The sequence below is a fragment of the Sitophilus oryzae genome, unplaced genomic scaffold (genome assembly GCF_002938485.1).
Source record: "Sitophilus oryzae breed Bouriz unplaced genomic scaffold, Soryzae_2.0 scaffold_1440_pilon_pilon, whole genome shotgun sequence".
Classification (NCBI taxonomy): Eukaryota; Metazoa; Arthropoda; class Insecta; order Coleoptera; family Curculionidae; genus Sitophilus; species Sitophilus oryzae.
This window is the reverse complement of record NW_022146105.1, coordinates 3,860,004-3,887,521: the sequence shown is the minus strand read 5'-3', so window position 1 is coordinate 3,887,521 and position 27,518 is coordinate 3,860,004. Positions and strand designations below refer to the sequence as shown.

Below are 27,518 nucleotides of genomic sequence, written 5' to 3'. Positions count from 1 at the left end.
TGGACCCTGTATATGTTTGGGTGTAACTTAACGGACTGGCAAAAGTAGTTAGTTGCGTTTCACATGCATTTAAATGCATACAGAGTGCATTTAATTGATGATCTAAGGTAACAATGAATACAAATTCGGTAGATATGTTAAGCAGTTCTCGGTAGACATGTTGGAAGAAGCGTGTCAACGGTGGATCAGTAGAATGGTTACCTAAGTGAAAATTGAGGAATACTAAATAAAACACAGTATTTGAAAAACCAAAATCCTTTATTAATTTATTTACTCCACATAACTTCAGCAGAACCGCAATTTGTTATAAAAAAATAACGAATCAGGCCTATCATGCCATTATCGTTAGCCTTTGTTATTAGACAACACACACTATTTTTGAAATCATTCCTTTTTTTAAACAAGCTCCTTAATTAACATAATCGATAAAATAAGTTGCTTAATTCGCTCAGTAACACTCTAGTTATTACTAACTGAACTATTAAGTGGAAAGGAAATTAAAAATAATGCCCTACGGAAATGAAAATGTACTTATAATCAATATTTCGGGCCAAACAGCGTTAGTTACTTCTCAAGGCACTCTCGATTTTGTTTTCTTGTGACGTAAATAAAAATATAAAAAGGAAAAAATAACAGATACTGGCTTAGTTTTTATAAATCACTAAGCTTGGTTCGTTGTAATAAAAAAATTCTAAAAACGTGAAGATCTTTCTTTCATTAGACAAGTTAAAGTAACGATGAACACATTAAACAATATGGAAGTTGGAATATATTTAATTAACTTTGGCCAATAATAGACCCTAAAAAATATACGTAAATTAAGTAGGTATATTACTTTAACTTGGTTGTAAATTAAAAAAAAAATATTAAAAAACTCACTCATGTCTAAAAACTACGTTTTACATTTACTGCCGTTACATCAGAACAATGCAAAACATTTTTTTTTTTGAGGTATAAAAACAAAAGTAATATAAAAGTCTTTCAGATAAGTCATTGCACTGTTCTGACTTTACAGCCTTAATTGATAACATAGTAATAATTATTTTATAATAACGTCGACGCACATAAGTTAATAAGTTTTATTTATATTTATATAAAAATGATGATGCCAAACGTGGAACACACACACGAAACGTCGATGTTATTACGCTTATCCAAACCGCCAAAAACATGCAGCTTAATATATAAATGCGATTTTAAAATAAGGACTGACTGGATTAAATAAAAAATTATGTTAATATTACGCACTAAACCATTACTGCATCTTGGCAAATACCTTATAACTTAATAAATCTTATATTAACGTTAACGGTTTGCGAAGCTAAAGAGCTTTCAGCTCCAGCAAACCGGTTAAGTCATGATCCTTGCAGATCTTCGAAAGCAGCCAGTGTGCTTTTCGCAAGATCTGTCATGTTCAAGTGTCAAATCGTTCCCGTGTTGCCATTACAAGGTTAATTAAGTGCTTTTTCCTTTATTAGTCAGTCTGGTCAAGCTCCATCAAAGACTCTACGTGGATCTTTCGTTTTAAAAAATATATATTAAAGATCATTCGGTCACTTATAGTCTTTGCTGGGCTGATTTTTTTTTATCAAAAAGCACTGACCAAAGACGCCGTCTTTGTATTTCTTTTCTGTCGCTATCATCGTCAAACGTACAAACTTTTTAAAAAGTTTCTCTTGTACCATTACTTTCGGAATTACCTCCGTAAAACACAAGTATTATTTTTTATTCAAAAAAACTGACGAATATTTCTAGTGAATTATTTCAATTCGTCAAGTTTAGGAGTTGGAATATTTAAAAACTATAAAAATAACAAAACAACAAAAAAAAAACAGCAATAAATAAAAATAATGTGTTAATGTGTTTGGAATGCTTAACTGCATTCCAAATGATACTATTTTATGTACTGGTCCATTAAAAAAATACTACTGGACGCATACCATGGTATTAAAACCATACTTGTACTATTAAAAAATATTTGAGGAACTTACAAATATTTACTACTTACACTTTTTCTAAAAAATATTAAATAGATATATACAGTTCAATAGCAATATGCTACATTAATTTTATAAGTATATTTTTCTTGTTTTAAAAAATACTATTGTAAGCAATATATAAAAAATGTAATAAACCCGTTTTTAAAATCATCATTAAAAAGATTATAATCTGATTGGCTGTTTTACCTCTTTTCAAAAGATCAAAAGTTCAAAATTTGAGCGAACTTCATTTTGAGATCTAATTTTAAAAAAATGGCAGTTGAAAAACTGGAACTATGGCAGCAAAAAACCCTAAGAATTTGTTTTAGAATATAGCTAATACTAATATTATCTCACTCTATACAAAATAGTAACTAGGTAAGGAAAATATAACTATCTCTTCACTGGGCAAGTAGACCAACTTTTTTTTTGATTAGCACCAAGATTTTATATACAAATTTGAATTAAGCGTTCTTAGATTTTTTAAAAGAAATCGATAATTTTTTTACTGAATTTAAATGAAGTTTTAATTAATGAAAAATAATTTGCAATAAGATTAAGACTTAACACTTAATTCATGCTTCATTACTACTTGATTTAAGCGAAATTCAAAATTATTTTCCTGCCAATATAACCGAAAAACGGCTCTTTAAGTACTGAACTAAGTAATATATACATACTTAAAAGTACCGTGGGATCAGAAATAAATATCATCCAACAGGCCATGAAATCACATTTGAATTTCAGAATATAAGTCCTATGGGTATTTTGCCACTTATACAGTAAGAAAATCTAGAAAATATAAAATTATTTTGTTGTTTGGTTAATCCAACGGAGACATCAACTTGTCAGCAGTGATTTACTAATAAAAAATTTCCCTAACGGGCAAAAAAATGCTCTTCCAGCGACATCCAGCAAAATTCTTCCAGCAAAAAAAAACAAAGAACAAAGAAAAAAATATTTAAAATATCTAAATATAACTATTTAAGAACTCTTTAGTTTTTTTCAACAGATACGTCTACAAAAACCGTTGAAGTTCTGTTAAAATGACATTATATCAAGTTAAACTTCAAAATTAATAATTACTACCTGATAACACTAATTACAAGTGACTAAATACGCATAGGACTTTTTTGACGAAATAAAAAAGGTCTGTTTTTTTTAATTAACAAATAAACGAATTGTGATTCCAGGGTGTGATTGATTTGATTTATGTTTGATCGCAATACGTATTAAGGGTAGGGCTTAGAAAATAACTTATATAGGTGGCGTACCCTCGTAGTGCAACTTGGGACTCACAGACCAGGAATAATTATTCATGTAATCGCAACACTGGGGCTCGTACAGGCAGCTCAAGCAGATAAAAGTCAAGATGACGAGCTGAAAAGCGACAGACGCCTTGAACAGCCGTTTAAACCACCTTGCCTTCTCTGGATCGCTTCCTGGATCGTCACCGTCTGCATCCGGCTTGGTCGATTTGTCCCCTGGTGACTTTTCTTTTTGGCTGGAACAAGGAAAAGAGAAAATAGCGACGTGACAAGAGAAATTTATACGGGGAGAAGTCCGTAGGAAGATGGACAGAGGACTTTCTACCCGATATAAAATGACATAAAAAACGGACGTCTTAAAATGTTTCATGTATTTTAAGTTCAATGTACAGGGTGGGTCAAAATGGACCTTTTCTGTAATAGGAGATAGACGAAAACTAATATCGGTGTCAGTAGCTCAATTTTTAGCAAAAACATGATGGCGTTCAAAAATGTGCATTTTTAACAATCGCTGTAACTTTTTTGTTATCGAAAATTTTGTATTTTTGTGAATACATTTACAAAGCACATTTTTGCGTAGAATTTAATGGTTTAAGTATATTTTTTTTAAAACTAATAATTTAAGAATTATCAACAGAAAATGTATTTTTTTATATTGGACACCCTGTATATTTTTAATTCATTGAAAAGAATTTAAAATTACCTTTCTAAAAATATAGCATACTTGATATTTTGCTCGATTCCTTTTTGAGATATAGAGTTTTTAAAAATTCACCCATTTTGAATAAGTAGGCTTTGAACGGCGCCTAATAATGCAAAAAAAATTCTAGCTGTGAGCCGCAATTAAAACGAAAATAATATTTGCAATGAGAGATGCCGATTTTTTTAACAATTTAAACTATATTTAACAGCAACACATTTAACAACAATAACAACAAATAACATTTAATAAAAATAACATAGACAGACGGGATCGTTTTTGAACATTTCTCGCGGAATTCATTAACTCAGTGGGGGTGAAAGATACCCTCGCATAATCGCTAAGTACTTCTAATGCTTGTCTAGATTATGCGGGCAATTTAAAAATAAGAATATTTATTCTTCCGCAAGTCCGGCAGCCTCTCGACGGCCAACGGTTGGGATCTTGGTTAGCTATTCAATTATTCTCGAAGTTGGCTGCAAAAATTTGCTGATAACTTCAGCGTTTTGAGGCGGTGCCTCGTCTTGCTGGAAAAATATGTTTTCGAGTTCCATTAGGGGCAGATCATCAATAAGGGGTCCAAAGCCTACTAGTTAAAAGTGGCGAAGTTTTAAAAATTATTATGACTGAATTTGTTTAATTTAAATAGAAAACACATTTATTTTATATTTAAAGTATCTTTTGCTAATAAAAATTCACGATAGACCATAAGAATTCAGAACACGTTCAAAGGTATATAAATAAAATTCAATTCTTATAAACAGAAATGTACATATAATATCGATAACTCTCATAATAAGAATTCACATGCAAATGCTATGACGGAATTCTTATTTTTATTTGTTTCGAAAGAAGAAGACAAAAGGCGTCATTTATATAATTGTTTGTCATTCAAGGCGCGTATGGATTATTACCGGATGTCTTTCACCCGTCGTAATAAAATATATATTTTACTACAGACAAACTACATGACCAGTAAGTCGAAGAAAGCCCGTACAACCATCTTCTGGTTTTTATTTGTAAGAATTTTATCGAAAATTTCAGAATCCAATGACGAAATATTAAATGGAATCGAATTGATGAAAGCTACAATGTTGGCGAAAGTATTTGAGTTAACATTGATTACACTTTAAATTTTTATGGGCTTCAGTTTATATAGTAAGTGCTGAAGTCTCACTTTTAAAAAAGACTTTGTTGCAGAAAGCATTTCATGATTAAATTCTTTACGATCGCCTCTCGTAAACTAGATTATAGTATTTTTTACCAAAAAAAAACAGTTGGAGACAATTTGCTGCGCAAAATCCTCCAAACTTTCCAAATTTTAACTCAAGAGTTCAGAGATGCGACGCAACAGCGTAATAAAATGGTAATTAATTTAAAATATTAATCATCTCCGCTGTGTTTTCAAGTTTACCAAATAACGCAGCAATTATAATTCTGCATAAAAATAATTAATTAAACTCTCCACAAGGAGTAATTTATTCCAAAGATGATGCTTAAGGAGGCTGTAAAAGAAACGCTCGAGACAACGCGTCATTTTTCATAAAGTTTATGAAGTTACAATTAAAACATTGATTTCTGTTTATTTACCGTGCTTTTAAAAGATAAAAAAATAATACTGTGCATAAAGAGAATAATAATAAATATGATGTAGTGTCCTACCTTATTCTTTCTAAAACTGGATGAGAACATGCCGCAGTCCTCACTATCAAATTCCGACACCGCACTTGAAGAGCTTTCAATTCTTCCTCAGCCGCGGACAGTTTTTCTCTCATAATAAGTCTAGCCTTGCAATTGGGTGACAGTCCAACCTCCAATTGCCTGACCAACCTCCTGATGGCGGCCAATCTTCCTTGCCTCTCGCCAATTTCGTGCTCTGAACCTTCATCTGAGATCCCGCTGTCAGAAAAGGACCCTTCGGTAAATAATTCTGGAAGAGGGTAGCCCTGGAACAACAAGAGATGCTGGAGTTTGGGTATTCGATAAATTAAAATGAAGAATAAATATATAAATATTTAATAATATTTTGGATAGAGATAAATCAGAGATCGTTTAAGTTCTTTTTGGATGAACTATAGTTATTGCGAGCGCCGTGTAAAACAAGTAGGAAGAAGCGGCAAGTCGAAAAGCTGAACCTTTTGCCAATCAGGCCGATCCTGTTTAGTATGCTCCACGAGGCTTTTCATTACCGTGGCGTCGAACACTTCATTCCCGTGAATCCCACTTCCACGGCGACGTTGCCAGGTTTAGTCTAGTCGATATACCGTGTTTTCAAAAAAAGATACATATTTCGACAGTTTTAAGGCAAGATTCCCGAAAATACTCGAGTTTCTCCCGGACACTCCCCTAAAATTACTAACATATTACATTTTACGTACAAAAAATATATTTTCAGTTGTTTTAGACCGTTGCAAATACTATTACAGTAAATGTAGATAGCGGGTGCACCAAACACAATATACAGGGTGAGTCTTAAATAAGTACAAATATTTTCAGTGCTGGTAGATCTCAATAAAAGAAATCCATTTTCTCTTTACTGTTTTTCCAATAAGTCCAAAATAACCGAGTTATTTTACTTTGAAAATTTCCAAAAAAAAAATAATTTTTTGTTTAAATTTTGAAAACCACTGGATCTTTTCTGGGGTTTCTTTCTTGTTAATTTAATCTAATCCCCATGTTGCCATATTATCAAGAAATTATGTTTTTTAACTAAAAACTAGAGAAAATTCCAAAAAAAATCAAAATATTCCAAATTTCAAATTTTCAATTTTTTTTTGGCGAAAAAAATCATGATCGTGTTTCTGGGGTCGAAATATACTACTACCCCTAAAAACATTTGCACTTATTTAAGACTCACCCTGTATTTCTGTTTTTGGAATTTTGTTGCGTTCTAACGAATCAGCGTATTGTAAAAATCTATACATATTCTTGTAGGAAATTGAACATTCTTCAAAGATTGTCTGATAAGATTAAGAAATGAAGAGCTCAAATTTTACCAAAATTTTCTAAAAAATCTAAAAAGAAAAAATATATTTTTTTTGTTTCACCTTAATGTAGAGACTCGAGCCAGATTTAGAAGATTTAGAAAGTTTGAGAAGAAAAACGTTCTTCCATATAATATATAGCGTTGTAACTGGACGTCACCTTACAAAAGTCCTATTTTATTCATCCTTGTCCTTCGACCTAGATAGTAGAGGCTCCGTCCCAAGGGCTATAGGGAGAGAGTACATAAATATTAGTTTGCCTGGAGACTCTAGCGAAAATAGCCGGTAATAATCTGACTATGCTCCTCGGGCGTTTGGCCTGGCCCTAGCAGCTCGAACCTCTGCCATCCTGATATTAAATTTGTATTTTTACGCTGATTCCGTGGAACAGTCGGCGCTACGTGACCCGAAAGCTCAAGTCCGGTCGCGATTAACGATCCGGAAATGGCGGCTGGCATTACGTTTGCCAGATACCGGACTGCCGGACTTGATTCCCTTTCTCGGCCTTTGCTTAACTCTCCCTTCACGAAAACTTCTTAAAATTCCTTTTATTTTTATTTAGTTTCTATCCATTTACACCGAAGCTGCCTTATCCAAAATATTGTCCAGGGTCAAAATAAAACACCCTCTTGGCTTTATATCAATTTCGGAAAAAATATTTACAATATACTATACAGCTGAGACCGTCCAAAAGTTGTTTTGTTTTAAAATAAACACAGTATTAATTATAATATTATAACAATTAAAATATAACTTAATATTGTTTTTTCCATAGCAACTGTTAAAATTGTCTTATATCAATAAAAAAATTAGTAGATTTTTTAAGTACTTTAAATGGAAGTCATGGAAGTAGTTTGGATATGGCATTTGTCGCCTCAGCCTGAATCTGTTGGTAATGGGCTTTTTCACTATATTTTGGAATTAGCATAATTGAATAAAGCAATTAATTCTAGAATTTGGCATTTGTCGCCTCAGCCTGAATCTGTTGGTAATGGGCTCTTTCACTATATTTTGGAATTAGCATAATTGAATAAAGCAATTAATTCTAGAATTTTCTGCTATCTCACTTTCGAAAAATTTGAAGTCGTTCTTAAGAAAATAAATAAAAACAAAAAAGCCCAGAATAAAAATCCGCACTTTATTTTTAATACGTCACACCTGGCATGTTGAAAGCGGCAACACGGCCGCGGCCGGGCCACCATGCTGACCCACCACCACCTCCACACAAGGCCATTCAACCTTTTCCAATATGGCGGAGATAGAAGTGCTTTATTTGGCGCGTATTTTAAAACCTGTTTTATTTCCAAATAGACATTTTTCACACAAATGTCTGGTTAGATTACGTAATATTTCACTAATTTTTTATTATACAGGGAGTCTAAAGTTCTCCACATAAGTATGGAATTTTTTGTATTATTACTTTTATGAAAACATCAGTTAGTTACTTTTTAAAAAATGGTCTGCTTTCTAAGAAAATAGGTAGTGTTAAAATATTCAAACTTGAGGTAGCATATATAGGGTGTTCAAAATCATCGGAAAAAGAAATAACCAGAAATATATGACAGAAAATAGCAATATAAACTAAATATTCAATTGCAAACACTTACCTACCATAGTTTAGAATGTACTGAACGTTTGATAAATATATACTATTATGGACAGTATAGGAAGTTACTTGTCTTAGTAAAAGCCTTGATAAATGCTCTTGGAATTATAAACTACACTGGCTTGGGTCAAAAAATATGGAATATTTTTTCTATGTTTTGCAGCATTACACAAATGGGAATAAATTTAAACTATAATAGCTGAGGATAAATAAAAAATATAATATATGTTTCAACATTTTATATAGAAAAAAAAACTAAATACCTTTTTGAGGGTTTGTAAGTAAAACTTACGCTTAGCTTAGTTTTCTTTACTCTTTCTCTTTACATAGAGCATTGTATTTTTGGTAAAGACGTCATTCCTTTTTTTGCATAGTTCTTCAATAAAATATTGCATATTCTGAACAAGATGGATTTAATAATAAATTCTGACGTATGTGAGAGGCACTTGTGACCTAAAAAAAGACTTACATCCAGGCCATTTATATTTTCAAATGTCAATGTTGTCAATATCTTTCTGTGATCTTTTTGATGTAAGAAGCTTGATTCTTCTTCCAATATTTTACTTATAGTGAGGAAAGTGTAAGCAGTAGCCATAACTACATCCTCACTAGGGGAATATTGGAGATGGAGAACTAAACCGTCTCAAATACTGGCTTTTGTCAACGCCCTGAAACTGTATGATGAGATACAACTCAAGAAAGAGGGACACAATAGATCTGTGAGGTCGTGGTGATTCACTTCCCCCATTCCATACAATCTACATCTACAACTTCCAGCGATGACATAATATGATCGATATAAAAGAGTATACAGAAGATACTCTTTTTATAGTCAGTCTTGAGTTTTTCAGTTAGTCAGACAGTCTCGAAGTTAGTCTGTTGTTCAGTCTTATAGTCAGTAGCTTGGTAGCCTGCTCAGTAATGAATGAATTAAAGTAACTACTTAACTTGTGTATACTCATACGAATGAACCTGAAATCAGACGAATGGCATGCAAGTAATCTTTACCTGATGAGACGTAGACTCCGACAACACCTTGGCTACATCACGGACGCAGGTTGCTGTTTGATCAGTAAACTGGCCATTGGTCAGTACCGAATCTAACAAATGTATCGTCTTTCCGTCTTCCATCAAGTCCTTTTGCAGTTGCTCCAACCGACTCTCCAACATCTTCCATGCCGGCAAAAGATTTTCGATTTCGCTCAGTTTGTTTGAAGTTCTGCAAAAGAAAAATGGACGTGTTTGGAGAAAGCTGTATTTTTAACAGAGGAAATATAGTTAGTATCGTATTTATTTGCGCCGTGGTCTCATGGAAAGGCGGACATGTTGAATACTAATAGTAGTTTACGCGTCGTACCTACATATCACCATCGTACTATCTGGCCAACGTACTTTAGATGTCTTACTTTACTAGACACGTCCCGAATCGTGAGAATACTTAATTGAATAACCATCGGAAAATGATTCCAGTTTGCCGTTATATTCATTCATGCGATCGCATTTGGCATATCAAAGTAGATAACACGTTTTTTATTTTTCAACACCATATATAAGTTCAATTAATATTGAGCTTAGTAACGAAGAGAGGTTGAGTTTTGAAAGTAAAACTTCTTTAGGCCAAAATATTCAATGTTTATGTGAAAAACTACGTGTTTTTTCGAAATTTGTCAAAGTTTGGTAAATTTTAAGGGCACAAAAAGGACAATTTGATTAAAGTCGTAAAAGTGTGACGTGAGAAAGGACTGTACGTAACAAAATTTCCAAACCGAAGCATTATAGGTCTGCTTTATGTAAATGAGGAAGCAGGCAGACATACACAAAGCAATAAAACAATTTTACAATTAGTATTCTGCGGGGGCATCTTTCCATTACTCCGACTGTATGACGGCAGCTGCACCCAAAACTGACGTGTTTAGAGTTTTAAAACTTCTCAAATCTATTTTACAATGTAATTTTATGTAATGTTTATTCCAAATGTAACCGCGATGAAAATAAATACGCCGTATAGTGTACATTAATAGAAACTTATCTATTATTCCTTTCACATCACGCTACAATAGATTTACTAGAGATCCTTTTCAATCTTTATTAATTCGTTTAACAAAAAAAAATTAACCACCACGTTTTTACTTTTTTCCGTATCATTTAGACTAGATCCTTACCTTGATTTAGCATTATCGAAAAGCTCGTACAGCTCTGAAACCTCGGCTTTCAAAGTGCATTTGCTAAAGTCGTCGAAATCCTGATTTTCTAATGTGAATCTATGGACGACTGCATTCAACGATGAGAGTTTTCCGGATTGGGCTTTAATCTGATCTAGGATTTTCTGAAAATAAAAAATAGAATCAGTGGAATTTCCCGTATTAGTGAAATTCATAAAATAAGAAGTTAGCCAGGGACCAGTCTGTACAGATTTGTTCCAAATGGTGTTAGTATGAGAAGAAAAAGTCTTGAAATATTGCCCCCTGACAAATTGCACCTTGGGTCAATAAAAGAACGAAGCGGTCCTCATTCATCCTATTTTGTATTGAAATAACTTTATGTCGAGCGTGGAATTAGTTATAAATTCGGCGCACGTAAAACAGAAACTATTTCAATTGTTTTTGAAACTGGCGGATCTAATGTGACCAAATTTACGAACATACCGTTAAGTGTCATAAATATAAAGAGCCCAATTCCATAGAAATAACCAGCAATTAGTTCTTTTGAAATATTCACCTAGTATTCATAAGCTTGTCTGTAATGTTATTTATTAACAAGGGTCCAAACAAATAATGTTTCCACAAAAGCAAGATATCTAATCCTTCAAAGATTCAAAGGTGTATATATTCTGAATCTACATAAAATTTTCTACAAACGGTGAAATTTTTGAAAAAGACCTTTGAAAATATGTAAAAAATAATCAAAAATGGGCATTTTTTCGACTTTTTTCCGTACATATTATAGTCATGAAAATTGTCAATTTTCGTCATGTCACCGATTTTGGTAAAACTGCTATTATTTACTAATAAAAAGGTGTAGAGTAAGAAAATATAGGCTATTGTAGCCTTTCGAGAACAGTAATGGATGTAGGAGACATTTTAACCTTCATCAAAAATAGCTGAAAACAAGGGTCCGAAGAATTTTATTAAGTTTCCCACAAAACCAAGAAATAAGCCTTCAAAGGTTCTGATATTCTGAATCTGCATAAAATTTTCTACAAACGGTGAAATTTTATAGTGTGGATGTGGAAAAAAGCCAAAAAATAGTCAATTTTTCAACATTTTTCCATACTAATACCACAGATTAGGTATACTATATTATGTATACAGATAAAAATCTTGTCCCTAATTCGTGGTACAAAAATTGTTTTTTATGACGATGAACAGACGAGTAAAATTTCCTGGGCGCCAAAATAAACTCGAGTTTAAACAGCGTAATAACTGGGCCACAACTGGCAATTTTAGAAGCCATAAGTGGGCGTGCTATGTGCGCAAACTAGTAGTCTAACTTGTGCGCGACTCCGAAAATTGGAACCACGAAAAACAATGCTTTTGACGATAAGTTTATAATCTGTATAATATGTGCTAATACTCATGAAAATTGTCGATTTTCGTCATGTTACCGATTTTGTTAAAATGCTGTTATTTACTAATTAAAAGGCATATAATAAGAAAACATAGACCGTTTTAGTCTTACAGATTACAGTAATGGATGTAAGGGGCGTTTAAACCTTAAATAGCTCAAAAACAAGAGTCCAACAAATTAATTTTCTGACAAAGCCTAGGTACTTTGGTTAGGAAAGTTTACATTCAAAGCCTTTGAAAGCAAAAAATAGCCAAAAGGGCATTTTTTCGACTTTTTTAGTCTTGAAAAGTGGCGATTTTCGCCATGCCACCGATTTTGCTAAAAACGCTGCTATTTATTTTGTAACGTCTAGTAATTCTGTCTCATCTGGATAAGTTTTTTTTCTTGTCCGATGAAGGCAATTTCCTAGTTTACTGTCGGCTCTCACGACTGCTTCATGAAAATTTCAGGCGGACTTAAAATATTCGCCGACTTTTTGACGAGCGAACGTCCAGTCGGCGCCTGGTCAGTCCCGGCGCGATCCCTCGGGAACGTTCAAATTCCTGGAGTGGCAGGCAGGAAAGACGGTCATCAGGGCCGCTCGACTGTTTCGACCGACTTATACTGCCGCATGTTTATAAATTACTAAGCTTTACGAGCAGCAGTCGTATTGAGATGGCCGACTTAAAATGCTCCCTTGCCGGCTACAGGGTGACCCTTTTTTCTCTTTACTACATCAGAATTTTATCGGCGGAGAACCAAATGAAAAAGAACTATGATAAATGATATCGATGTTGTTGATAGAACGCATCAATTTATAAAAAAATACTGCTGAAATAAACGTGACGTTTATAATATCAGGAGAAAGAAGAAAGCATTCGTTTTTTTAGATGTGTAGGAAACACCCCATAAGGATCACCACCGTAATGAAAATCTTGCCGATTTATTTTCTAGTAACTTCTTACAACAACAAAAAAAAAAGAAGAGAAAAAATTCAACAATTCTTGGTTCAAAAACCAGTGGTATGGGTATAAAAAGGGTATTTTTCGACTTTTTGAAAACTCATGAAAAGTATCGATTTTCGTCATGCCACCGGTTTTTCTAAAACTCATGTTATTTACATACTCATGTTAATTAAAAGGCACAGAATAAGAAAATATAGGCCATTGTTGTCCTACGAGAACCATCAATAGATATAGAGGACATTACCTTCATCAAAAATAGCCGAAAAACAAGAGTCCAAAAAAAATTTTTTTTTCACAAAGCCAAGTAGCTAAGCCCCCAAAGGTGTATATATTTTAAATCTACATAAAATTTCCTATAACTGCTGAAATTTTTATAATTTCATGGCTATGATTACTATCTTTCTAAGGTCTTTGAAAATGTGTAAAAAATAGCCAAAAAATGGACATTTTTTCGGCTTTTTACCATACACATAAATAGTCATGAAAATTGGCGATTTTCGTCATGTCACTGATTTTGTTAAAATTGCTGTTATTAACTAACTAAAAGGTGTAGAATAAGAAAATATAGGCCATTGTAGTCTTACGAGAACAGGAATGGCCATAGGGAACGTTTTAACCATTATCAAAAATAGCTCAAAATCAAGGGTTCAAAAAATTAATTTTCTCATAAAACCAAGGTACCTTAGCCTACAAAGGTGCCTACAAAACATATACTCTGAATCTACATAAAATTTCCTACAAATTCTAAAATTTTCATAATTTTATGACTATGATTACTATTTTTCTAAGCCCTTTGAAAATGTGTAAAAAATAGCCAAAAATTTCTTCATGTCACTGATTTTGTTAAAATTGCTGTTATTTACTAATAATATTAAATATAATTAAAAGGTGTAGAATAAGAAAATGTAGACCATTGTAGTCTTACGAGAACAGTAGTGGATGTAGGAGACGTTTTAACCATCATCAAAAATAGCCCAAAAACAAGGATTCAAAAAATTAATTTTCTCACATAACCAAGGTATCTAAGCCTTTAAAGGTGTATATATTCTGAATCTACATAAAATTTTCTACAAATGGTGAAATTTTCATATTTTTATGACTATGTTTACTATTTTTTAAAGAATTTGAAAAATAGTTAAAAATGTGCATTTTTTCTACTTTTTAGTTCATGAAAATAGGCGATTTCATTATCGATCACCGATTTTGTTAAAACTGCTGTTATTTACTAATTAAAAGGTGTAGAATAAGAAAGTATAGGCCATTGTCGTCCTACCAGAACATTAATAGATATAGTGGATGTTTTAACATACATGAAAAATTAGCTGAAATACAAGAGCCCAAAAAAATTATTTTCTCACCAAGCCAATTTTCAGAATTTTCTGGTAATGTTTACTATTTTTCTAACGGGCCTGAAAAATATAACTACTAGACTTCTTTCCCTTTATATCTAGTCATGAAAATTGGCGATTTTCATGACTGTCTGTTGTATAAAAATAATGTTGAATATAATGCGGCCTTAAGAATTGATTTTTCTGGCAAAGTCTTTGGTCCGTGCCAAGAAATACGGCCCTGGAAAGGGCGGCGGGCATTTGTACTCCGCACCCGCGATGCAAGATTAAGACTTGGACGTGTCCGCGATCGGCAGTCGCGTCACGTAGAGGCATGCCACGGCACAGCAGCCCCCCGACACAAGTCTACTTTTACCCCCCTCCCCGAAAATCGTACATACGTCGTTCGTCTGCCGACTTTGCCGCAAATTTTGGCTACGGTCGCATTGTTTGGGCTGCGGATTTGGGCTCGCTATGCACAAATAGGCAAATAATCAAAGCGCGCTCCGAAGGACCGAGCACCGGAACGTACGGTATATCGTTCGAATCAATTGTCTGTTGATTGCAAATTGGATTACGCCCGTGTATGCGTGTCTGCGTTTCGGCGCACCTCGCATACCAATCGCCTTCCTCAAAATAACGACAAAAATCGATGGTGAAAGAAGGAAAGTTACTATAATTCCTGTCATTTATGTAAAAAATGTACATTATTCCCACTTTTAAAAACAGGGATTCATAAAATTGATTTGCTTAAAAAAAAGAATTCAATGCCTTAATGGGTTAATATTCTGAGAGCACATAAAACTTTCTAGAAATTCTGTAATTTTTATAATTTTATGTGCTTTTTTTCTTACTAATAGCACAGAATATCTAGCTACGCAACAGAAGCCTCGTTACATGTATAAAATTGTAGGTAGCAAAAGGAGACAGGCTTTAAAAGCCTGTCTCCAAATCAGATATTTTGATGTGGTCGTTTGGCTACTACATAATAGAGGGCAATAAATTTAAAAGAAAACAGTTTTCTACAAACAAAATTTAAAAGAATTTTGTGCAGTGTTGCCATTGTGTAATTCATATCGTAATACTTCCTGATAAAGCCTACCTTCAAATTTGCTACATCATTTAAACATATTAAAATAGATCAGAGCTGTTTTTTTAGTTTCCATGTTAGTTGGAATTAAATCTTATGAGCTAAATTACAATCACTTCCTGACGTTAGATTGTATAATTGAATCCTGAATTTTCATTGTAATTCGGCGACAATATAATAAGTATTGTTCTACTATTATGATACCACTTCCAGACGTTCGATTGTGTTCATACCAAGTTCATATTGTATAATCGGGAAAAAACGGCGTTAGCGATAGCTATGAAATTAATATCACGGTCATTTTATATGTAAATTTATATGGGAAATGTCATCGATCGTCCTTTTCCAGCCAACTTGAACGCCGTTTTTTTCAGAAGCATATCAAGTGATACCATAATATAGTACTATATTACGATACATGGCGTTCGATTGGGCTTAAACTTGGTATACTATATCTTCAGTGACATTGTAATATCATGGTACCATGGAGCATATAAAGTGGTACCTTCTATAGTACCATATAGCAATATTAGGTACATGGCGGCAATAGGGCTTAAACTTGGTATACTACGTATTTTCGGTGACATTGTAATATGATGGTACTATGATGCATATCATCTGGTACCATAATATAGTACCATATTATGTACATGGCATTCGATTGGGCTTAAATTTGGGATACTACGTATCTTCGGTGATATTGTAATATTATGGTACCATGGAGCATAATAAGAGGTACCATAATATAGTACCATATTACGATACCATTTCCTGGCGTTCGATTGGGCTTAAACTTGTTATACTACGTATCTTCGGTTACATTGTAATATGATGGTACTATGATGCATATAAAGTGGTACCTTAATATAGTACCATATTTCAATACTATTTCATGGCGTTCGACTGAGCTCATATTTGATATATACTTGCGTATTTTTGATGACATTGCATTATTATGGTACCATGAAGCATATCAACTGGTACCATAATATAGTACTATATTACGTACATGGCGTTCGATTGGGCTTAAACTTGGGATACTACGTATTTTCGGTGACATTGTAATATGATGGTACTATGATGCATATAAAGTGGTACCTTAATATAGTACCATATTACTATACCATTTCCTGGCGTTCGATTGGGCTCAAACTTGGTATACTATGTATCTTCGGTTACATTGTAATATGATTGAACTATGATGTATATAAAGTGGTACCTTAATATAGTATCATATTACGATACCATTTCATGGCGTTCGATTGTTCTTAAATTTGATATACAACGGATCTTCGGTGACATTGCAATATTATGGTACCTGTGTCACTTTTTAAAATCTACCTAAGTCTATATAAATAACGTGGCAAACGGAAGAAATTTGTTATTATAGTATTTTTTAGTCAGTTAACATTTTTCGAACTGCATTTTAATAAATTATTTCCATTATTATTAAACTTATATTTCATTACTAACGTTCCAGCATTAATAAATATCACTATCAATCGCCCTGTATATTATTAATTTTAAAGGTAATTAACGGTATTTTCTTAGTTAACATTATAAGGTAGTGTATATTAAAAATGTATATGTTTTGTAATAATATACTTAAAACTATTTTAATAGCCAAAGGAATAATTAATATAAGTGAATCTGACAAGAAAAGAAGAATAGAAAAAAACACATACTGCATTATACACAATAAAAAGAATGGGATGCCAATTCAAGTCTTTTTGAATCTGGCAACTGTGCATATTTAGCCGAGCTATAAGGCCGTCGATCCAAAACCGAAAGTTCAAAATTTCTAATTATATTCTGATTATGATATTGTCGCGCCATCTAGTATTCTATTTGTGCAATTTTAGCTCTTTCATTTCGAGTATTTTTCTGTTGCATAGCTAGATATTCTGTGCTAATAGTCATGAAAATAGTCCATTTTGGTCAAGTCACCGATTTTGATGAAACTTAAAAAGCGTAGAATAAGATAATATATAGGTCATGGTAGTGTTACGAGAATAGTAATGGATATAGGGGATGTATTTTAATCTTTATCAAAAATATGTGAAAAACAAGGATCCAAAAATTAATTTTCTTGCAAAGCCCAAATACCTAAGCCTCCAAAAGTGTATATATTCTGAATCTACATCAAATTTACTACAAATCCTGAGATTTTCATAATTTTATGACTGTGATTACTATTTTTCTAAGGCCTTTGAGAAAAAAAGCGACTTTTTTCTATACGTTTATATAGATTCAGAATATACCCTGTATATTCTGTTGATAGTCCCAGAAACAAGTACGGATATTTTAAGGGGTGGTAGATCTCGATAAAAGAAACATATTTCCTCTTTACCGTTTTTCAAATAACTCCAAAATAACGGAGGTATTTTATTTTGAAAATTTCCAAAAAAGAGATTTTTTGCTTAAATTTTGAGAACCACTGGTTCTGAGTTTTTTCTGGGTTTTCTTTCTTGTAAATTGAATCTACTACCTATGTTGCCATATTATCAATAAATAATGTTTTTTAACTAAAAAATTAATTTTTTTCAAAAATTTTTTTTACGCGAAAACCTCATAGGCTTGTTTCTGAGGTCGAAAAAATTCGTTACAATTAAAATATCTGTACTTATTTCTAGGACACCCTGTATGAAGCTGAGGTACCCCTTTGAAAGCTTAGGTTCCTTGGCTTTGTGAGAAAATTATTAATTTTAATTTTCAATTTGTATGTTGAAACATCCAACGGTCATAAAAATTGACGATTTTCGTCATGTAAACGATTTTCTTAAAAATCTGTTATTTACTAATTAAAAAGCGTAGAAGAAGAAAATATAGGCCCTATGAGTCTTACGAGACCAGTACTGGGACATAGGGCCATCATCAAAAATAGGTGAAAAACAAGGGTCCAAAAAAATTAATTTCCTCACAAAGCCAAGCTAACTAAGCCTTCAAAGGTGTACATATTCTGAATCTACATAAAATTTTCTATAAATGCTGCAATTTTCATCATGTTATAACTATGTTTACTATTTTTCTCGGGCCTTTGAATAATTAGTAAGTAAAATTCTTTAAGTAATATTCAAAATTCGATAGTATTTGGAAAGAAAATCAAATAAGTTAGCATTTAAAAGTCACTAGATCCGTATAAATATTTTTTCGGTTACCTTCTCCTCAGTTAGCATTAGCATTTAAAAAAGATAAAACAATTAAACAGGCAACAAAACAACGGAGACATTCTCGAATGCGATGGCTTGCAGACGTTTTTGCATGTTACTTTCATTACCTTTTAAAGCCCTGAGTCATTCGAGATATTTTTGACAAAAAGACCGTTTAATGAAATGTTGAGTTTGAAGTGGCACATCGGTGCTCATTAGAATTCGTCCGGTGACGTCAGGTTTTTTCGTTTTATCCGCCTTTTTGTCCCTATTGTATTTGACGGTCTTTTATTGTCGATTTCATCAATAGAAAGCATACAAGCCGATTCAATCTGATTAAAATTCTTTCGAGGTGCGTCTATTTTCGCACTGGCACAATAGAATATTCTTTTTACAATTTATATGGTGTAGGTATGAAACGTAAAACGGATTTACGGTTTAAGGGATTAGAATAATTTATTTTTATATATTTAAATAAACCTTGTTTTGTACTCAAAAATATAATACTTATATAAAACCACCCAAAGTTTCCAACTGGCAAAGGAACACTAAAAGAAATCTTCCGTCAACTGGACTGGACCAACATAGGATTAAATTTTATCTAGTTTCCGTAGAAAATGCATTTTTCTTGTAATTTAGAACTCATTTATCAATATGTTTATTTCATTAAAAAATAAAAAAAGGGTTTAAATATTTGTTAATGAGGACCAATTAATATGATTCCAGTATTCAAACTACATTAAATGACTGTTAAAATGACTGTTAAACACCTTAAAAATTATATTTCATTTTTTGACAAATGCATATTTATAACAACAGAGACGTTCATTTTCATAACTTATTGTTATATTGATTTCTGATTCAAATCCACATTTATTTAGAATAATTTTAACGAACACAATTAAGTATGTAATTAATTAGTATTTGGGCGGAAATACTGGTGGTATATTTAATTAATGGTGTACTCTTTTATAAAGATTTAAATAGTTTTTTGCATACAAATGGGCTAATAATATTATCGTTTTACTAAAAACGTTAATATTACTAGCCTGTACATTTTGTACATTTGTTGTTTTAATAACAATCTAAAATGTCAATATTCCATGGGTATATTGATAAATGAGGTCTAAATTATAAGAAAATGTATTTTCTACGAAAACTTGAAGGGATAGGTAAAAAGTGGTATAATACAATTTTATAGACAATTAAATTGTGCATCTGATTCTTATAAAATATACAGGGTGTTCCATTTAAATTAAACCAGTTATTGTCGTTTAAAGCTAGTAATTATTTAAAATAAATTTTTATACACTCTGTATAAGGTAGTATAATTTTTATTATTGCAGCACAATAACTGATCAATAAATAAACTTCAGTAAATATTTAGTATTAAAAACTTTGATACCCTCGAAGAAATGAAGCCTTAAAATTTATACTGCAATTTCACAAAATTGAAAATATTTCAAAAACGGTAAGGTTTAAGTGTAATAATCCTTAATGAAATTTACCTTTATTTTAATCGTAGAAACTAAAAATGCAATAATATACAGGATGTTCCATTTAAAAAAATAAAACTTTGATATTTTTTATTTATTTGGGACACTCTGTATCTTGTAAAAATATTTTTAAATTGTAGCCCTAATAGTCCTTCAACGAACCCAAAACTTACAATTTGTAAAAATCTAATCGTTTAGCTACAATACTCCGTGTCGTATGTGGTGAACAACCCTGTATACTATATATTATACTATATGGTTATATTGCCACAGATTATACAGATTATAAACTTGGTTTTTTCTTTATTGTTTTTCGTGGTTCCAATTTTCGGAATCGGTCACTAGTTAGGTTACTAGTTTGCGCACATAGCACGCCCACTTATGGCCTGTAAAATTGTGCACAGCGCCTGACCGGCACGGTTATTAGAGAGATATCGGAAAACCGAATAGCGTCATCTGAGCGTCATGCAGTATTTACGCGTACCTTATCATGGTTACGATATGCGCGAGTCAATTTTTAACGCAACACCCGCTAATAACGTTACCGCCTGACGTAATTTGCGGATCAATTACACCAAGCGCTATTTCTAAATAACGTTTAAAAATTGCTTAAATGGTCATGTGCGGGTATTTGACAACCGGAGCCGGCCGGCGAGATCTTTTATTTTAGGTTATGTTTGAATTGTTTTGAATTATTACTTTAGTTTTATTAGGTAATTTGATATTTAAGTAGCTGGGATTAGTTTTAATTAAATAAATATGGCCCAAAATATGGATTCCACCTCTTCCAATATTAAAGAACCTATAAAGAGGCTTAGGTTTAAAGCAGATGACGACTTAGCCCTTCTAAGCAGGGTTGCCACAAGAAAATTTTTGATTGTGCAGAACTTGACCATAAAAATGTCTAGCATTGTGTAGCAATCCATGACCAATAATTGTAAACTATCCAATATGACCAAGAATAAGACGTAAAATCGCCAAATTTTAAAGCATAATTACGAGTCTCGATAAGAGTCTCACTTCCACTCGTTTGTATCTATACGTCAATATATTCATTTCCCATTTCATTTCTTCTCATGCCAGCAAATATTGCAATGACGTCAAAATTGATGTCGCGAAACTAACGATTTTATGGAAAAATTAGACCGGTTAAAAGGTCTGTTTATAAGCTGTAAACAATTCAGGACTGTTTAATCGGCCAAATTTGTCCATAGAAACTGCAGTCCTTGCTGATATGGGAGGAAAAGTGAAATAGGAATTGAATATTATTCAGATATGGCAACGAGTGGACCGAACTACAGTGAAATTTGGCCAAAGTACATCATTATATCAATTATTCACGTAAGCGGATCTACCTAAAAACTATTAACATGCTAGTCCAGAGGTAAAGTTATACTTAAACCACATTAAATTTAATATAACTTTTTTATATCTCTATAATATAATTTATTTGAAACAAGTTATTAATATTTTTTAACAGATCTAATCATTTAAAAATTTACTTGTTAATTATTAAAAGGAAAATAACACTTTTATTTTTATTTTAGCCTTAATGTTTAGTATTAAATGAAACTAGTCTCACATTTTTACTTTGAAAATCTACCAGCACTGGCTTGGCAATAGTTTAACAACGGAAAGCCTGAAATTTTGGTTTTCTGGGCACGTCCACTAATCGATATCGACCAAAATTTAGACTAGTCCCTGTTCTTTGCGCCCCAATTTTACGATATAGCCTTTAACACAACGAGATTTTAGCTTCTAACGAAAAAAAATAAAGGATATGTAAAATTGCGTGAGCCAACTCTGAGTACAACACTCTTTAATTAGTATCCAATTATTATTTAGTGAAATATAAACTAAAATATATAGTGAATTTGATGGATTTTTAACTGAAGTTTTATTCATTACACTTAATTCACTTTAAGATATAATTTTATCAAATTTATTTTAAAAATGTTAACATCCAATGAGTAAACCTTGATATTATCATTATTTACATTTGTTTTAAAATAAAACAGCTCACTAAATATATAGAGATAAAATATTTTTAGTGTAAAGCCTCTGCTGTTGTGAATATTGGTTCACGCAACGTTACACAAACTAAACGTCTCAAAGTTGAAGAATTACTTACGGTGCAAGCCTCGATTTCGTTATTAATGTCTTCGGATGGATTATTGCCAAACTCGAACTGTCGGTTCTCTGCCACATCCAACGAAATGACGAAGTCCCTCAAGTCGACGATCTCCTTCTGCAACCTTCGGTACTCCTGCATTTTGGTGCTGCGGATCTTAAGCGCTCGCCATTGACTAAGCAGTCCTGGAACAAGGTTATGCGATGTAATTTCCAGCATGCGGAACAACAAGCCCAGCCATTATTTTTAAGTAATAGTAAATTTAGATTTGACCTAACAGAATCCGTAATTATACTAGCTAAATATAGCCACGCTATGCACTTTAATGATATGTGTGTTGGTTCGTACTAGATATATTTGAAGAAGTATTAGTAATAACAACAGTGTCATAGTTAAATATATTTTGTTATTAATCATTACTTCATTGTGTTTTCTGTTGATGGTTAGATAAAAGCTAATTGAATTGAAATAAAAACTTACAGTGTTCCTCCCATCTGTGGATTAAAATCAGAACTATGCTCTATAAAACGGCTTTCAATCGTCACTGTAATGAGTTCTTGAGGAAAATGAGCGGAAACGAATAAAAATAACCCAGAATTTCATCGACAAAAAACGAGTTTTACCAGTTTATGACCTAACCGACTTTCAAGAAAGCGAAAAACAAGCAATATCGTGTGCCTATATCATTAATTAATTTGTTGCGTGCGCTCTCAGTCGTATCTGCTTGCTTTCTTATTGAAAAATCCGTTCTTTACCACTGAATATCGGATCCTACGCACCTTCAAGATGTGCATGTACTTATAAGGAATTGCAGGGTGCCCACAAGGTTATTTAAAAATTCAATTCAACAGACAACTGAACCTCTTTTCTTTCTTTCAGTTTTATTCTTTATTCAATCTTTTATTTAAAAATTACCTTCAGTTGTTATGCAACCCTAAATACACACAACGGCTATGTTTCTCCCAATATTTAAAGAGTGACCTCTTTACTTGATAGAAATAACATAAAAATATTTTAGATTAATTACAACATATCATTCTGTTTTCTGAGCATCATATTTTTATTAACAACATTCTCTTACATGCACTTAACACATGCCACCAACAACTGAATGGATACACCCAAGGAGAGTCTGTCTTAAACAAAAAAGGATTTTTTAAGGAAAAGGAGAGGAATTTCAAACTAGAAAAGCGAAAAATGAAGCGGTAAAACATTTAATGCAAATTCATGCTGTTATAAGCGAAATAAAAAAAATATAGCATATAAAACATACATAAATAACCATGCTCTTACATTACAAAATATATTATTATCACAAATAGATAAGAGAAAATAAGAAAAGACAGTAAAAAATCTATAATCTATGTTAGCTTCAATCTATCGGCTGGTCTAATTTTACGTAAAAAATACAGAAGGGCTGATACAGCTTTTTTGATTAAAAACAATAGCAATGAGGTCCAAGTGCAGGTGTATATTATCGATAGCCAGTTCCTACCTGTTGTGACTGCCTTGTCGCTATTAGACATCTTGTATTCTTCTGAGGATTCTGTGATGTGATTCAAAAGGGCGATATGTCGGTCACAGTTTGACACCAAATCATCCTGAAATTCCAATATTCATGTAATATTTTTAACAAAATTGTGATGGATATTAAAACGTATAAAATTATCTACTACTGATAATATTTCTTGACAAAATGGTGAATGAGTTTTTTTTTAAATTTGATAAAATGGTGAATGTGTCAAATATTATTATGGTGAAGGAGAATTTTTAAAATATAAAACATTTATTTATCTAAATTTTAGATAATAAGATTTATTTATATTAAAATTTATTTTTCAAAATGAAGAATAATTCAAATAAAAGTAATTTCTCAAAACAAGTCTCTTACGATGAGTATGCTGTATAAGCAATATATTTTCTTTTATTTAAGATTTAGTTACTCTAAATTGTTGTAAAGATGATATACTAAAAAAACTGTAAGGACTTTTTGGGCTTTAAAAGACTAACTTATATTTTTGAAAATAAATAGACTTACAATTTCATTAGTAACCAGACCTAATCCTTCCTTAACGTGATCAAAGACATCTTGGGCGTACTTCAGCTGATCTCTTGAATCATTTATCAGTTGCTTTAAGCTTTCCTCTTCACCATTCGATTCTTCTGCCGCTTGTACCTGAGCTAATACTTTTCTTTTAAATTTGGGTGACATATCAGATAACGCAGACCAATCAGACTGACTGTCAATGAAATTTCTGTAGTCCTCTCCAAAATTAAGTAGTCTTCTTGCAGCGTCTGAATCGTGTGACTCACTGTAAGGTTCTGACAGGTAGTTTTCCTTTAAATGAAAAAAAAACAGGTGTTAATAGAAGAGTGTCTGTGTTTTTTGTACAAAAATTTAATACCTGATAATTATCCCAAGCTTCTGATAATGAACTAGATTCCGTGGCGTTGAGACTGGATTTTCCCGGACTGTCATCTCGTATTTCTGAGTTATGCAAATACCTTTGTTTTGTTCCAATTTTAAAGTTTGGTAATCTTAAAGAGAAATAACGTATAAGTTAAAATCAAGCTTAAAATCCATTATTTTACCGTTTTCTCGTTTCTTCGTCGCTGTCTGCACCACTTGTTGTTGAAGTTTCGCCCCAGACGTGTTGACAGTAATTGACAGCTGATGGATCGCTGGAAGTGTGCCTTTCGTGGTTCGCCTTTTGTAAACTGTATCCAGAAAATGAGCCAGATTTAATCAACAAATTCCTGTGGTGTCTGCTAGTGCCAGGGCTGTATAAAAGATGAGGATCGGATTTTCCAAACTAGAATAATCAGAATAAATTTATTAGGTTTGGTAGAGAAACTTTTTTAAATCTAGTTAACTTACCAGTGCTTTCTTTTTTAATTTTGATTTCTTTCTTCTGATTGGTGAGGTCTTTTCAGTGACCAACGGTGATATTTCTTCCACTGTTGAGGATGTCGAATTGTTTCCGTTAACGTTAAAACCGTTCGCGCTTAGGGTCGTGAATCTATCCAATGATTTTGGTGATAAATGCATTTTATGTAGAGCAGATTCCGATATTGAAAAGTTGTTAATCCTGAAACACAAAAAATAACGTCTTACATTAGTACATGTGGTTATACACTCGCCGGCACGAAAAACGGGCACTTTAAAATTTTAATGTGTTTTAAGTTTTATATATTGTGTTCTAGTGAACCGAATTTAAGAAATTTGTGCCTAAATTATTTGATTTTTTCGTATCTCTTTCTAAATTAAAAATGAAAGTTCTCATCTGTCAGTTTTATGCGGGAAAACAAAATGTTGATATTTTGGTGAAAGTTTGTAACACCCTGTGGAATATGTTAAAAAAGCAAGGGATTTGAAAGTAATTTTATCATCTAGGTGCACCTTTTCACTATAGTTAAAACAATAAACTCTTATTTCATGGGTGTGTTGATAAGGACCCAAAGCAAAGGCATGCTTTTAATGATAAAAATGCTTAAATGTAAAAATGTAAAATTTAGAAAAAAATGTCTTCTTCAACAGCGAATATCTTTAATAAAAATATTAATAATATATAACAATATTAATAATAATATTGAGATGAACCAAATAACAAACTATCGATAAAGCATATAGCTTTTTTAACATATTCCACAGGGTGTTTCACACTTTCACCAACATATAAAGATTTTGTTTTCCCACAGTTTTTTTGACAGATGGGAACTTCCATTTATAATTTAGAAAGAGATACTAAAAATTCAAATAATTTAGCTACATATTGCTTAAAAAATCATCAAAATTGTCCCATTAGAACAAGATATATTAAACTTTAAAATATATCAAATTTTATAAAAATACAATACAAATTTTTGGAATTTACCCAGTTGATGAAGTGGTTCCTAATTGGGAAATGCATGAGCCACACCAAGTCCTGTCTCCGTTTAATTCTGGATAAGAAGTATTTTGAGAATCCCTTAATGTCATTGTACTTGTATCGATGTCCTCGGATGCTTGTGATTCTTTCTCGTCATCTTCACCGCTCGCATCACAACTGTCGTCTGGTTTTTCCATGCTAAGCCATTTGTTCACGCGTGACATCTTCAACGAATTACTTCTCTCGATTTTCCTCGATTTTTCCGGACTAACAAGCTCTTCTGCCTTCTGAACAAGCATTCGTAGTTCATCTCCAGATATAAGCGTCGTTTTGGGGACTATGTGCTCTTCAACGTCTTCGATTCTTGTTTCTTCGTCGACCTGCATTGCTATTGTTTGTTCCGCGAGTTTCGTGTAGGTCCATTCTTCTTCGGAAGTCTCATCCAGAGTGCTGGTGTGATCGTCCGTCTTCGGAAGTGTAAATCCTTCTATTTTGTCCATGTCAGAGTCCGTGTCTTCGTGTTTAAAGTAGTATGTAGCTAGATTAGGAGCTTTCTTGTTCGATTGCGTGAATTGGGATGTGTCACCGCCTAATCCAATGGCACCATCAACAACATCTGTACCATTTGTCTCTTCGAAGCCGGTGTTCTCGCTCATCACGCTTTCATTTGTCTTTACTGAAAAATCATCGTCCTGAAATCAAAACAGATTTAAGTTGCTTGATGTTTTAAACGGTTCGCGCTGACAAAAACTAATCCCGAACAAAGAGTTAAATTTCAGAGGCCAAGGTCAATAAATTTGTCCTCGATGAATATAAAAGATGCCATTGTTTGAGTGGAACAACATTAAGGATGGGCAAACAATGTTCAAACAAATCGTGTCATTATAAGATGAGTTCCCACGTTTTAGAATTTTTAACACAACTATAAAGAGCAACAGTGTAACATCTATTACTGTACTTGTTAAGCTAAAATTGTCTATATTTTTGTATTACCTTATTGTGTAGTAGGAAATAAATGGAAAAAAGTCGAAAATTCCTATGTTTGGCTATTTAACACATTTTCAAAGAGTTGGAAACATAGTAGAAATAGTCACAAAGATATAAAAATTTCAGTATTTATAGGAAATTTGATTTAAATTAAAAATTTATACATCTTTGACGCTGGACGCGCGTTTCGCTAACCATGTTAGCATCATCAGCAGATGATTATAAACTAAGGAGTTTATAATCATCTGCTGATGATGCTAACATGGTTAGCGAAACGCGCGTCCAGTGTAAAAGTAAAAGTGTTTTGGTGTATTGTGGTGATTTAGTGTTTTTATTTTGCTGTGTAACACCAAAGGTTCCAACCCTCAACTGTAATCTTTGACGGCTTAAGTACTTTGGCTTTGTGAGAAAATTAATTTT

At 32.5% G+C, this 27,518-nt stretch overlaps 1 protein-coding gene across 1 annotated transcript in view; it reads right to left on the bottom strand.

Annotated features, from left to right (window-relative positions):
* Positions 1-239: 239 nt before the first annotated feature.
* LOC115876834 overlaps positions 240-27,518 on the bottom strand; it is a 145,792-nt gene continuing 118,513 nt past the window's right edge. Inside the window, exons 9-19 of the mRNA XM_030892810.1 lie at positions 26,118-26,803; positions 25,121-25,331; positions 24,835-25,055; positions 24,648-24,780; positions 24,281-24,580; positions 23,738-23,843; positions 22,243-22,427; positions 10,700-10,863; positions 9,546-9,756; positions 5,610-5,893; positions 240-3,483 (exon numbers count right to left, since the gene is read on the bottom strand). Of these exons, the coding sequence (XP_030748670.1) occupies positions 3,237-3,483; positions 5,610-5,893; positions 9,546-9,756; positions 10,700-10,863; positions 22,243-22,427; positions 23,738-23,843; positions 24,281-24,580; positions 24,648-24,780; positions 24,835-25,055; positions 25,121-25,331; positions 26,118-26,803 (2,748 nt within the window). The 3' untranslated portion in view covers positions 240-3,236. The remainder of the gene's footprint in view (positions 3,484-5,609; positions 5,894-9,545; positions 9,757-10,699; positions 10,864-22,242; positions 22,428-23,737; positions 23,844-24,280; positions 24,581-24,647; positions 24,781-24,834; positions 25,056-25,120; positions 25,332-26,117; positions 26,804-27,518) is intronic.